The sequence below is a fragment of the Carex rostrata genome, chromosome 2 (genome assembly GCF_964058835.1).
Source record: "Carex rostrata chromosome 2, lpCarRost1.2, whole genome shotgun sequence".
NCBI classification, from domain to species: domain Eukaryota; kingdom Viridiplantae; phylum Streptophyta; class Magnoliopsida; order Poales; family Cyperaceae; genus Carex; species Carex rostrata.
Genome location: NC_135919.1, coordinates 4,078,933 through 4,093,844, shown reverse-complemented (window position 1 = coordinate 4,093,844; position 14,912 = coordinate 4,078,933). Strand labels below are relative to the sequence as shown.

At 34.2% G+C, this 14,912-nt stretch overlaps 3 protein-coding genes across 3 annotated transcripts; all 3 read left to right on the top strand.

The window, feature by feature from the left end:
* The first annotated feature begins 489 nt into the window (after positions 1-489).
* On the top strand, positions 490-1,392 carry LOC144567186 (uncharacterized). The gene has a single exon (XM_078317259.1). It carries the CDS (start codon positions 490-492, stop codon positions 1,390-1,392), a length of 903 nt encoding a protein of 300 aa, XP_078173385.1.
* Positions 1,393-3,565: 2,173 nt separating this feature from the next.
* Positions 3,566-6,395, top strand: LOC144567180 (uncharacterized). Its single transcript, XM_078317245.1, has 3 exons — positions 3,566-3,891; positions 4,569-6,145; positions 6,232-6,395. Exons 1-3 carry the CDS (start codon positions 3,566-3,568, stop codon positions 6,393-6,395), a joined length of 2,067 nt encoding a protein of 688 aa, XP_078173371.1.
* Positions 6,396-8,116: 1,721 nt separating this feature from the next.
* On the top strand, positions 8,117-9,033 carry LOC144567171 (uncharacterized). The gene is made up of 2 exons (XM_078317232.1): positions 8,117-8,779; positions 8,941-9,033. The coding sequence occupies exons 1-2, from the start codon at positions 8,117-8,119 to the stop codon at positions 9,031-9,033; spliced, it is 756 nt and encodes a 251-aa protein (XP_078173358.1).
* Positions 9,034-14,912: the final 5,879 nt, after the last annotated feature.

Below are 14,912 nucleotides of genomic sequence, written 5' to 3'. Positions count from 1 at the left end.
ATCATATGTCTACAGGAGACGAAAATTTCTCAAATGGAAAGGAATGTTTTCAAGGAAATTTGTGGAAACCACCTAAGGCAAATGAAAGTTCTGAATGCAAATGGAACAAGAGGGGGCATTTTGATTGCATGGACAGATAAGAGGTTTGAAGAGTTGGATTCGGACATAAGAGAATTCACAATCACATTGAAGTTGAAGAGCAAACAGGACCAGAATATATTCTACTTAACGGGAGTGTATGGACCCTCTGTAAGCACCATACGCCAAAGATTCCTAGATGAACTGCAAGCAATCAGACCGACCGACAACACACCTTGAATTCTCTGCGGTGATTTCAACTTCACACTTAACCACAGTGACAGGAATAGGCCAGCAGGGTCCCAACCTTTCCGTTTCTCGCAGTTCATATCTTCACTTGGATTGATAAATTTACCCCTGCATGGCCGCAAATACACATGGTCTAGAACAAATGGTCAACATAGAGTCGCCATGGCAAGATTAGACCGCTTCCTTATTTCAACGGAATGGAATGCCTTATACACTGCTTCCAAGCAACAGACCCTTCCGAACACCAGTTCGGACCACTGTCCCCTGCTGTACACGGCAACAGTGCCACATAATAGAACCAATTTTTTTCGATTCGAAAATACATGGCTAAGGTCTATTGAATTAAAGCAATTAGTTACATCTAATTGGCAAGAAGCAGAGAAGGCCACAAACCCAAAAGAACTACATGCAAAATTTCAGAAAATTCAAGTTGAAATACAGAGATGGGCGAAGGAAAAAAAGGGGAAAATTAAGGAACAAATTGAGACATGTAGGGAATTTCTGGGGTGGATAGACAAGGTCGTGGAATCAAGACAAATAACAGTTTTGGAAAAAATTGTTCTTAGATTGATTAAACAGAGATATGCAACTATAACGGTGTTAGAAGACGACATATGGAAGCAAAGAGCTAAAATAAAATGGGAATCAGAGGGGGATAGGGGATCAAAATTCTTCCATATGGTGGCATCAGCGGCAAAGAAGACCAATACAATTCATGAGATAGAGTATCAAGGGGTCATGTGCAAACAGGAAAAGGAAAAGGCAGATGCTATATTTCATTTTTTTGTGCAATTAATGGGAAGCACATCTGATAAGATGCCGAATCTGCACTGGAACAACCTATATCATCAAAGAAGGGATCTCAACAAGACAGGAAAGCCTATAGAAGAGGAAGAAATTAAAAGGGTTATAAGAGAATGGCCAAATAACAAAAGTCCCGGACCCGACGGATTCACGGGAGAGTTCTATAAGGCTTTCTGTGATGTCATAACCCCAGATATACATGCGGTATTTCAAACAGTCATGCAATCAAAAGGATCCCTACACCCACTTAACACATCTTAACTGTCACACCCCAAATCCACCGGGTCTGACAGCCTGCCGCGTGTATAAATCAATCGTCACATATACACGCAAGGCAGTGGATCTTTTATATGCATTGCCAATATCCTCATTCGCTGCGTCCGTGTAATGAACCTGAAAATAATCGGGGAGAGGGGGTGAGAATAAATTCTCAGTGCGAATTTGCCACAGTTGAATTATTGGACTTGCAATCAAACTCTATATTCAAAAATGAAACCCAAACCAATAACAGTTCAAACAGATATATATTCATAAACATAAATAACAGAATGCCAATGCACGACAACAGTTAAATCAACCTGCAACACAGTTTACGGAATTTCCAAGATGAATTTCAAACACAACATATATTTTGGCTTAACTCGATTCATAACTCAGTTCATTAGGGCTTGTAGCAATTACAGATGTTCTTTCGAGCTGAACCTTTATCAAACCCACATCTGTAGGGTTACTGACACCTACAGATGGCCAACCGCTGGACCATTTATCTGACACCCATCTGCAATCGCTTGGCTTAACAGTTTATTAAAGTCTGGTTCGAATCATATAAAGAAAATCCACTTTGGAATCATTCCAATAGTCGTAATATTCAATTGACCTTTCAAATGCATTAACACGTAGGAAAATGCCACCGAGCCATAGACGTTACACATGTCACCCACGATCTCAAATCACATCTCATAACATAATCACCCTCCCTCGTCCCAACCGGTACTGGGAAACATCGAGGGCCGTTCACCTAAGGCCATTTAGGATCCTGGGAATCCAAGTCAGCATACAGCCCGACTTGGCAAATTCATTGGATCCAAGTGCTTAACTTCGTAAATCCATTCACATACATTCACATATTCAATCCAATCGTGGTGACTTTCAATCAAGATCAGATCACAATAGTAACCTATAACCATACCAGCATGCAAATCATTCAATTCAGATCAATTCGAGTTTAATTTGATTGGGCTATGCAAATGCTCTACACAATTCAGTGATGCAATCAATGATATTCAACATGACAAACGAATACACAGTTTAATTCCTGAAAATAAAGTATCAAACAAGTCCAAGAATCCCGCACCTTATTATGACGAGCGTACCGCTTAATTTAAAGATCAGGCGTCTCGAATTGCCTCGCGAAATCTGGCTCGACTGAGCCTACACCTATATTATACGATTACTTGGTTTAGTTCGGATACATTCTCAAAACTTAGATTCCAAAAGCCGTCTTTCAATTCGTCAATTCTTTTATACCTTTCGACTCATTTATAATCATTTTAATTAAAGTCCAATTCCAACTTTACATATACACATCATGTCTTATTCATTTCAATTCGATTCAAGTATATCCCAACCGCAAAGTCATGGCTATCATTCATATAAATTCACATCTTTTTCATATTGGTCCTCAATTAATCCAATTTCACACATTGGTATCTACTTTGCAATTCAACCCTTTTATTCCTTTTTATTACTTAACATTTATCCAATCTCACATAGGCCTTATGTTTTATAATTCATACCCCTTATTTTTTATAAAAATTCCCAAGGCTTGTATTTTGCACAAAACAACCTTCAATTTAATTTATTTACATTTTTGGTCTCTGTCAAGTCAAAGACTGGTACACACACAAAATCAGCACCATACCAGTAGTATACTGGGCTGGTACCACTGGTACCAGCACTTCGCCATTCATACACCCAACACAGCCATGCACAAATAAAACCAGCAAAACAGAGACAAGCCACAGGTCAGATCAGAATAGACACACCAGAACTCAATCAATACGGCTCAAGCCTCAAGTCAGCACCATTTACCGGGAAAATCAACAACCCGAGCAAAGGTGTAATTAACTATAATTCCCTTTAATTCATACAAATCACTATGGTCATATATTTTACAATTCCGACCATTAATACAATCATTTTTCCATATTACCCCTTATACTAAATTTATTCGAACAATTCGATCGAGTCGGGAAAATCAACAACCCGTACTTCGATAATTAGTCAATTCAAGTGCTACGACATTAATCGATTCATCAAAACATACATCAAGAATTTTAGAAGTTAACCGAAAAGAAAATGTCGAAACAAGGGATCGGTTCCGAGGGGTTCGCCTCGTCTTGCCGTCGTCTAAAATCAGTGAGCACCACATGCAATGGGCACGTCCAATTACCGGGATAGCACCAATCAAGCACCAGTGCCGCACCAACCCTCAACCCTAGAACTAGGGTTTCATGGAAGGGAAGGGGGCGGGAAAAGAGAAGGGGTAATTGGACGTGGTGGCGGCCGGGGGTGGCCGTGGCAGCAGCGGAAGGGGAGGGGGCGGGGCCCCCCTGTTTTCGGTGTAGAAGAGAGGAGAGGGAGCGGGGGCCGGAGCTGGGGCTCTCACGGCCAGAGAGGAAGAGAGGAGAGCAGGGTGGCAGGTTTTGGTGGGTCCGCCGGCGACGGGAGAGGGGAGGGCGGGGCTCTCCTGGATTTGGCGTAGAGAGAAGGGGGGGCGGGCTGTGGGGGGAGGTGTCACGGTTTGGGAAGGAGAGGAGAGAAAGAGAGAAGGGAAGGGAAGGGGTGTTAAATGGGACTGCTTTGAGATTCGTGCTGGATCAAGATGAGGGGTTGTTATAATTCCAGCATTTAACTTACAATATATTAAGATCCGTGTTAGATTAAATCCAAAGGTCCAAACAAATCCAGAATTTCAACAAGGTTATTTAATTGGTTTAAGAAATCTGTTTCTACTCTAATTCGAATCGAAAGTTCATAATATTTTTTTGTAACTATATTTGTACATAGAATTCGTATTTTTATTCTCTTATTTAGAATTAAATTATTTATTTATTTACACGGATCTAATTAAATAAATTTCTTCCTTTCTAAAATTTCAAAGGAAATTCTTTTAACGGGTTTTCTGAGTTGCTATTTTTACCGAGTAATTATAATTTTATTCATATTGCTATATTTTATTTTATTTCTAAATCTCTAAATTTTGTTATACATAATTTCATACCTTATTTATTATTACGAAATTTCAGTTTCGTTTTAGTCGGTCAGAAAATTTCTGAACGATCGTTTAAATTAATTAAACTTTTTATTTAAGTCAAATGATCGATTTATCCATTTAATCATGTTTTAAAATTTCAGAATGTAACACTGTCTAATAGGATTAAGGGGGAGATTGAGCACTTGGTAGACCCGGCACAGACGGGATTTGTGCGAGGTAGACAAATCACGGAAGGATTTCTCTATGCACAACAGACTCTACACCAAGCCGAGCAACAAGACACACCAATAGGAATCTTCAAGGCCGACATTCACAAAGCCTTTGACACCGTTAGTTGGGAATTCTTGATTGCAATATTGCACAATCTTGGCTTCCCAACAAACTGGTTAGCATGGATTCAAAATGCTGTTCTCAAAGGGTCGTCACAAGTAATTATTAATGGTTTATTGGGAAAAAGAATTGAGCTGAAGAGAGGCGTGCGTCAAGGAGACCCGTTATCACCGTTTCTATTCATCATGGCAATGGATTTCCTCACAAGATGGCTTTCAAAATTAGTCCTATCAGGAGCATGGATTTTACCTTATGCTAATATGAAGCCGTGCTTGTTATATGCGGATGATGCAATGATTTTCTTCAAACCAGAAACAAGATCGATACAAATGATAAAGATTGTGTTCACAATTTTCAAGCAAATTTCAGGTTTGGCAATCAGTTTCCAAAAATCTGAGATTGCAATGGTTAGAATTCAGCAAGAACAGGCAACACAATTAGCTTCGCAAATGGGATGTCAACTGGCAAAGTTCCCAATCACTTACCTTGGATTACCACTTTCATCAAAGAGGCTCACAAGAACCGCATATCACCCACTGATACAAAGATTTTATAAACGGCTTGAGGGCTGGGCAGCAAAGCTACTTTCCATTGCTGGACGATTAGTTTTGATTAATGGAGTTCTATCCGCACTGCCGGTATACTACATGTCATGCTTCAAGATACCGATTTGGGTGATTCAAGAAATTGACAAGATTAGACGAAACTTTCTATGGCATGGGGTATCGTCTCAAAGAAAGATGCACTTAGTCAATTGGGAACTTGTCTGCACGCCGAAGAAACTGGGAGGGCTTGGGGTTATGGATCTTAGAACTTTTAATGGAGCACTGTTACTCAAATGGAACTGGAAGTGGGTCATCCCAGCTAACAGCTTACTTAAACCGCTATGGTCAAGGATGGACTTGCTAGAAGACCTCATGCCGACTGCAATACAAAAATTAACTTCAGATTTCACAAAGTTTTGGTACATATCAGTGACAAGATCGATCGAAAACGGGGCAACGATCAGCTTCTGGCATCATGACTGGGGTATGGGAATCATCAGAACAAGGTACGCGGACTTATATTCTTTTGTGCAGGATGACACTCAGACCGTTGCAGAGGTACTACACACGCAAATACAACTCAGAAACCCAATCTCAGAATCTGCGGCAAACCAACTCAACAGCCTTAACGCGCGCGTAGCACAAATCAACCTCACAACAGCAACGGATGGAGCCAGATGGAGATGGTCAGAGAATGGGGTTTTTTCCGTTAAATCAGCATATCAGGCAATTAAAAACACTCCTAGAATTGCAAATAATAGAATGAGAATTTGGAATCTAAAGGCACTGCCAAGATTCCGGGTCTTTGGATGGCTCATGATTATGAATCGAATACTCACAATAGACAACTTGAGAAGAAGAGGTATGATATTGGTCAACAGGTGTTACATGTGCAAAAGAAATAATGAAACGGTCACACACTTATTCTTTGAATGTACGGTGACAAAGAGGATCCAAACATTGATGGTAATGGTGTACCGAATAAGAAGACCAACTGGCAACAGGAGCTCATTACTCAGCAATGTACACACATTAGAAGAGAGGTCCTTATTTCTAATTGCAAACTTCGTCATATGGAGAGAACGATGCGCAAGGGTGTTCAAAAATTCTGAATGTACAATATTGGAATTAATGGAACAAGTAAAACAACAGTGGAGGCTCAGTTCGGGGGAGATGTCATCCAGTTTGGCAAACATATACAACATATAGAAATAAGATATAAGTTTTTTTTAATTTTCTTGCTTTTATAGTAGCCTTACCAGTAACTCAGAAGTTACTGTTACTACTGTTTCTTTGAGGCCGCTCTTCTGGAGCACCTAAATTTAGATCTCTTTTTATTTTTATTTTTATTTGCATTTTATTTTCTAGATTTCTTGTTTTGTAACATGACTTATGTATCAAAACAATTATCAATCAAATAGAGGCTAGACCTCTGTTTCTTTCAAAAACTTTTTGCTGGGTCGAGATGGCATTTTGGTCTCCAATTTTCTTTCCTTATGCCGATAGACATTTTCATACCCAATTTAACCAAAAAAATTGACAGCCAGCCAAAAAAAAATCTTTGTACTGAATAAGGAATTCGACACGGAAAAAAAAATTGACAATAATAAAGGAAGCAAGAAAACCTCTGTGCCGATTAGGAAATTCAGCATAGAGAGTGAAAATTGTCATCTCGACACAGCCAAAAAAAAAAAAAATTAACCGACGATCACACGATTTGATTGAAAAATTGTGAATACACCCCACTGGACCAAGTAGCCATTTCGGCACAGCTAGAAGAAAAAAAAAGTTCATGCCGGTTTGACATTTTGGTACTTCTGATTTTTGTAAAAACTAGTTTACTAATTTTGTTAATTTTTTTTTATTAGTGCATTATTTTTTGAAATTTTCTACTTTATACAAAATTAATTCAAAATTCTAAAAACGTTACATGTAATTTCATTACTCATGAACTAAATCGGTTTCAACAGTTTAAATTTATATTTTGAAACCAATATAATAGATTTTGGAGTTAAGCTCACCAAACACCTTGGTGTACTTAGGAACACCCTAGTTCTACTCTAAATAATTAATGCTTACACTATGTGATAATTAGGGTGTTTAGGGTTTACAAGCTTGTAATAATTAATGTTTACACTATGTGATATTTAGAGTAGAACTAGGGTATTCCTAAATTCACCAAGTATCTTTGTAAGTTCAACTCTAAAATCTATTAGACTGGCTTCAAACAAAGAATCCGAACCATTAAAATCCTTCTACCTTATGAATAATGTGTCTACATATGAAAATTTTAAAGTTTTGAATTAATTTAGTATAGAGTAAAGTGGTCAAAATAAGAAGATTTATAAATTAATTTTAATGCATTCATTTTTTAGAGGTCTTTTGACCACTTTACTCTATACAAAATTAATTTGAAATTTTAAAAATTTTGTATGTAGATGAATCACTTGTAAGGTAAAAAGATTTTAACGGTTTGAATTCGTCGTTTGAAGCCAATCCGATAGATTTTAGAGTTGAGTTAACAAAGGGCTTGGTGAACTTAACAACACCCTAGTTCTACGAGTACATGTCCCCACAGGTACCTGAGGTGCAATTAATAAAAATGGACGGCCCAGATTAATTCCATCCAGACCAAACTCAATCCGGTAGCTGTTGAGGTTGTGGGGGCTGCTTTGAGATTCGTGCAAAGTGAAATGAACAGTTTAGATTGACCGCTTGCACCTCGATCAGGTACCTGGGGTGATACAGATTCCTAGTTCTACTCCATCTTATATATATGCAAAGTCCTTGTTACAATCTAACCATCCCAAAATAGAAGAATAATAAGTGGGAGATGGAGAAGGCTAATAACAAGTTGAAGCTAAAGCTTATTATAGATAAAAAATCCAACAAAGTGTTGTTCGGCGAAGCGAGAAGAGATTTGGTGGACTTGATATTCAGTCTCTTAGCGCTCCCTCTTGGTGCCATTACCAAGCTCCTTGCAAATGATGCCTTTGTAGGTTCCATTGGAGAAGTCTACGATAGTTTGAGTAAGATCAATGGAACCTACATCCTCTCTTACGGGAAGCAAGCTTCCCTTCTCAACCCCCCTCTTGCAACTACATCACATTACAACACCAATTATTTCCTACCTCCATCAACCTATCAGGATAAAAAAGATAGGAGGTTCTACATTTGTTCCAGTTCATACCAACGTTCTATTCATATGTCTTGCTGCCCTTATGTAAGTCTGGTAAGCGGGACAACTTGTCTTGGATGTGGCAAAAAAATCGATTTGCAGACAGGATTTAAGGATCCTAAGTTTGATACCGGTACGGTAGCAGAAGTTAGTAGCGAGGGAGAAGAATATGTTGAGGGAGAGGTGACTTACTCTATAATGGATGATCTTACCATGGTACCCATGTCAACTTTATCAAGTGTAGCTCTTTTGAACAAATTTGAGGTCAAAGATTTGGGATCAATCCAGGAGATAACGGTCATTATTGGCTTTGAAGAGGTAAGTAAGTTTTTCTTTTTTTATATATATTCTCTTATATATATGTTCCAGTATTTTTGTGCTTTTTATTTTGCGTCAAAATCTAACTACTCCATATATAACTCAAAATATCTTTTTTACAAGTCCTAATTATTTGTTTTGACCTTGTGAATGGAAATTAGGGATTGAAGCTTGTCAAGGCTTCTCTGGAATCAAAGACTGTCCTTACTGATGTTTTTCTGAAGAAAAATCCTGCATCTAAATCTAATGCATAGCCAGTGTTGAATTTAAGTCTGGAGCTGTTAATGGTTTATTATTATTATTATTATTATTATTATTATTATTATCATCATCATCATCATTCTGTAACGCTGATTGGAATGTGGTAACATTTTGTGGGGAACTAATATATATTTGTGAGCTATGAATCACATGTATGTTTTTGGTTGCTTTTCTAGTTAATTATTGTAATCCAGGGTATGAAAGTTCTGGTTTCCTCTTTAATGTTTTTTCACCTTTCTGCGACTGGTAGAAAATTACTAATTACTAGTTAAAAAAAAGGGAAATTTTCTGGTACGTGTACCCATATAAATTTCTAAAATAATCAATTTTCCCATCAAATCACTATAATATCTAATATCCCATAAATATTTAACATTCTTTCCTACATTTTATCCATTAAACATATTATTTAGTTTTTTTTTTTGATAAATATACCCTTTTATTGTATGATCACAGTATAATTAAGCATTGCAACGATGAAAACCAATACGCACTCACAGAAAACCAATCTGGTACCATATTAATTTACATGGCTTTATTCTAATTTAACATTAAAATCATCAATCCGATAAAACAAACTGTCTAAATGCAACGAACTCAAATAATAAAGAAGAATATGTTTATAGCTTTAAAATGAACTTCGTCCGGAAAGATGGTGGCTTTCCAGCCAACTTGGCAGCGGCTCATCACCGCTAAGAACACTTTCGAATTCCCCAAGTGTCGGGCTTTTGTTTCGCCGTGACTGGAACCTTTTTCTGTCGAAGCCAGGATCGTTATCGGGTCCCAACCCTCTTATAAATCAAATCCAATAAAAGAAACCCAATCATTCTTTCAGAAACCAACGACTAGGGTATGTTTGGTTGCAATCTTAGAATATATAACAAGAATAGTGAATTGACATTTGTCTTATTAAAATACCTTGTTCTAACTTTTTGTTAGAATAGCTTGTTCTAATAAGACAAACAAGTTTGGTTCTCTAATCTCTATTATTGCTATTATTCTAACACAACCAAACACCGAGTAGCTTGTTCTGAATTGCTTGTTCTTAAAAATAGCCTATTCTCTAATGTGGCTACTAAACTATTTCTTAGAGGGAGCAAGAGGACACAACACAACTGGGGTCAACTTGTCAGTGGAATTAAGAAAGACTTAAAAACAAAAATAATAAGTTTATTAAAAGGGTATATTTGTCAATTTAAATTTTAAAATAGATAAATAATATGTTTAATGAATAAAATTAAGGAGATGGTGGAAAGAATGTTAAATATTTATGGAGATATTGGATATTATGATGATTTGATAGGAAAATTAGCAATTTTTAACATTTATATGGGTACACTAGAAATTTTCAAAAAAGATTATAAATTATAAATTATATTGTATTTATTATTTAATCAATTTAATAAATAATGTCTTTCAAAAAAAAACATTTTAACGAATAAACGAGATCACATTACAATTTTAGGTATATATAAACACTTTTTCACGTAATCAAATATTTTTGAATAAGCACTATAAAGGCACGTACGGATAAGTACGTGTCGGATGTCAAGTGTGTGTGGATGTGTGTGTATTATATCACATATGAACGGTTTTGACACATCATTTATGCACTTTGCACAGTCAGTATAAGCACTTTTGGCATATATCAGTGTAAGCACTTTAGACTGAGGATTAGAGGATAAGCATCTATCATGTCAAGTTTGAGCACTTTTGGCCAATCATAAGCAACTTTATGGTCAGAGATTTTGAATTATGTTAATTTTTTCGTTTGTTAAAATTTGATGGCTGTATTAAATTTCAATAAATTGATCATTGGGTTTTACTTTTAACAATAATTTGTTCCTTTTTTATATATAAAATTCAGTGCTTATAATGAATAGTATAAATAGTGTTTTAATTCACTGTATTAGTGCCTTCAACAAAATAAAAAGAGCAAGTCTATGGTACTATGCATATCACGGGTTGTTACCGTGCTACGGCTCTATATTCAAGTTTTCAAATTCTAACGGTCGATCCGAACCATTCATCTTGTTCTCCATATTAATATGTGTTTGGAGACCAAATTTTACATTTTTTGAAATTTTTTTTACTATTTTTTTAGATATTTAGAAAATCACTTGATCTGAAAATTCTGGACCATCCAAAAACAGTGATTTTCAATAAATCTAAAAAAATAGTAGAAAAATTTCAAAAAATGTAAAATTTGGTCTCCAAACACATATTAATATGGAGAACAAGATGAATGGTTCGGATCGACCGTTAGAATTTGAAAACTCAAATATAGAGCCGTAACACAGTAACAAATTGTAATATGCATAGTACCATAGACTCACTCTTTGTTTTTTATATATAAAATTCAGTGCTTATAGTGAATAGTTAATAGTATAAATAGTGTTTTAATTCACTGTATTAGTGCCTTCAACAAAATAAAAATTTCAAGGATTTGGTGTAGACACTTTTTTGACAGTGAATACAAGTAGTTCTAGTAGTCTTTTGAGCAATCTCTTTTGGAGTGAATCTTCATTTCGTTATCTTAATTAAAGATGTATCTGTATTCAGATTCACCGTTAGAATCTTAAAAACAAAAATATTGATTCATATTACGGAAAATTCGTGCAATGCATATTACCATAGTCTCAGATTAGTCATAAGTCATAACTGAATATTCTCAATAAATAAAATAAAATAATGCCACGTGTCAAAATAGCACGATACTGCTCGTTACAGTGGCATTTCTGATAATCCCCGTCGAAACGTGTCTCATTATAATTTTCCCAAAAATACCGGATAGGTAGAAAGATATCATGAATCCGTGTGCGGGCCACTAAACTGACCCCAATTTATCTCCAACCGACAGCAAAGAAAAATAGGGTAAATATATTAGCAGAGTACTTTTAACTTCATGCAGCGCAATGACTCTAGGATCAAGATATTATTGCACATGACTCTCGTACGCTGCATGAAGTCAAAACTACTCTGTTAATATCTTTACCCGAAAAATACAAGGAACAAGTAACCGACCGAAATACCAAAGAATAATGTAGACACCATTAAAGCAGGACCCCACCAACCTATTGTTGCCACCGTGGGGCCCTGTTTAAACTTTTAAACTACTAGGCCTATCTATTTATCTATCACCATTGATGCCATGGCTTGCTCCATCGAGCACAGGATTTGACTTCTAGACTTGGTCTATACTATTATTTGGACCGTGTCTTGTGAACTTAGTTTTGTTAATCATTGTGTAATTATGATGACCCTAAAATATTTAGAAAAATAAATAATGTTTTGAACTTTGATAAAATGCAATTGCCAACTGTTTTTTTTTTTCTAAAGGTACTGACTTTAATGTCTACTAATAATTAATTTAGTTGATAAAAAATATAATTATAACGAGTCAAACAACTCTAATTTATAAATTTATTAGTTTATTCTCACAAAATTTATTTAAATTATTCAAAATTACTCTAGTCATCTTTAATCACTTTCTAAATTCTTCAAACTATTTTTTGACTAGATTTACTCTTCTAATTCTTAAAAAAATTGTTTCGAGAAACTACATATGTGCATATATAATGACTGATTAGAAAAATTAATTAATGAGTGTGGATATAATGACAATTAATTAAAGAGTCTGGCTAGTATAATATTGATTTTATTTTAGCCTATAATATCATTAATTTCAAAATCCATTGAATCGATTTCAAACGGTGAATCCAAAACATTAGAACTGATCTATTTCATTAGTATGCATTTATATGCAAAATTTATAATTTTTCGAATATATTTAGTATCAAGTCAAACTGTCAGATGTCGGAGTTCTTAAGTTAATTTTAATGCATTCATTTTTCAATATTTTTGACCGTTTAACTTGATACTAAAATAATTCAAAAAAATAAAATTATTGCATGCATGTATATACATCACTTATAAATTAAATCGGTTTGAACGCTTTAAATTAATCTATTACAATCTCTCCAATAACTTTTAGAATTAGTGTTATATATATGACACCAGTAATAACATATTAGCCGGACTCTCAATTAAACTGACAAAATATTGTCATCCATTTAAATATAATTTGTACAATGTGCACATCATACACGTTAAAAATGATGAAATTTCATATAAATATCGTTCGTGGAATGATGTAAAATTTATAATGACCACCTTTTAATGCATTATCAATTGATATTTTAATTATGTAAAAATTAACACAATCAATCTATAAGACAAAAAATATGTTTGTAGACTTTATATATATATATCTAATTTGAGAAAGCACTGTTAAGATTGTCGTTGTCATCCATTCTACACAGTGGCATAATTATAAAGTGAGGCAGGAATGGATAAAAATATTAACAATTCAAATTTCATTAAAATATCAAAATACAAATTGCATCATCCATTAGGAAATTTAAACTTTACATAGCAAGACAAAAGAATTTCAAAAATAGAGCAACAACCCAATGCAATATGAGTTTATTAAAAAGTTTCAAAATTTAGACTGGTGACCTTCATTTATATATAATTATGTTTAGTATAAAATGCAAATAATTGAAAATGACTTGCCTATATTTACATCTTTATAATTTTTTTAAAATTCATGTGTTAGAAATCAGTGTACTGATAAATTAAACTATTGATGTAATTTATTTAAAAAACATGGAGTTAGTATATTTACAACAAACATGTTTAACAGTCAAGACAATCTGTATAAATATTTATCTAAATCAAAGAACTTAAAATTATTGATAAAATTTTCAATGATCTACATATATCGCTGATATGTTTGCAATTAATTTGTTATTTTTTCAACCTATCTACATATATTGTTAAATTGAAGTAAATTTTTTTTTTCTTTTTTTTTTGTGAAAGAAAGATGGAAATGTCAAGCCTTTAAATATCATATTTATGTTATTATAATAAAATATTTATCTTATATGGATTTCAAACTCATAATCTCCTACATTAGAAATAATGCGACTTTACCACTAGATCAAATACCACTAGATCAAATGTTAATTTTTTAAATTGCACTAGACTTTTTTTTTTCTTTTAAGGTTAGCAGTCAAATACTGCCAACAACAGATATATTAATAAAAATAAAAAGTTATTTACATTGGACTAATTAATCCCTTGTACTTTATTAAATTAAATAGTTCAACTGTCAAATATCAAAAATTGTTTAAATTGCACTAAACTTATTACCCACGATATTAATTTACATGATATCGTTGTAAAATAAGTTGATTGTTGATAAGATATTAAAAAGCACAAATAGATATGTAACAAATTAACCTACCTGGCTACCTTAGACCAGTAAAATTGATTTCTCCTACTCTTGTGCTTTTTCATCCATCACTATGACTTTTTACTAACTTTTTACATCATTTTTGCTTTGCTAAAAAAGGACATTTATTCCACCTTTCATCTTTTCTACTTCAGCGAATATTTCTCTTCATGCCTTTTCACACCTTCTTTTTCAACAAAAATCAAGATTTCACTATTTATTTCTTACATTTTTAAAAGATTTTTTTGTTGATATGGAGTTTGGCGATTACATCATCAGTGTCATTTTAGTCTATATATATAACACTAACATCAAAACCTATCGAATCAACTTCAAACAGTGAATCCAAACCGTTCAAACCAATCTACGTCATTAATTATACGTTTACATCCAAAATTTATAACTTTTCGAATTTATTCAGTATTAAGTCAAGCGGTCAAATGTGTGAGTTTTTAATTAATTTTAATACATTCATTTTTCAACATTTTTACCGATTGATTTGATATTAAAAAAACTCGAAAATATAAAAAAAAATTGCATGTAAACACATCACTCATAAAGTAAATCGGTTTGAAT

Coding starts and splice junctions, on each gene's coding strand:
- LOC144567180 (XM_078317245.1), top strand. CDS start 3,566: ATGGGCACGTCCAATTACCGGGATAGCACCAATCAAGCACCAGTGCCG. Junction 3,892..4,568: donor GGGGCTCTCCTGGATTTGGC/GTAGAGAGAAGG, acceptor ACTGTCTAATAG/GATTAAGGGGGAGATTGAGC. Junction 6,146..6,231: donor AGACAACTTGAGAAGAAGAG/GTATGATATTGG, acceptor ACGGTGACAAAG/AGGATCCAAACATTGATGGT.
- LOC144567171 (XM_078317232.1), top strand. CDS start 8,117: ATGGAGAAGGCTAATAACAAGTTGAAGCTAAAGCTTATTATAGATAAA. Junction 8,780..8,940: donor TCATTATTGGCTTTGAAGAG/GTAAGTAAGTTT, acceptor AATGGAAATTAG/GGATTGAAGCTTGTCAAGGC.
- LOC144567186 (XM_078317259.1), top strand. CDS start 490: ATGGCAAGATTAGACCGCTTCCTTATTTCAACGGAATGGAATGCCTTA.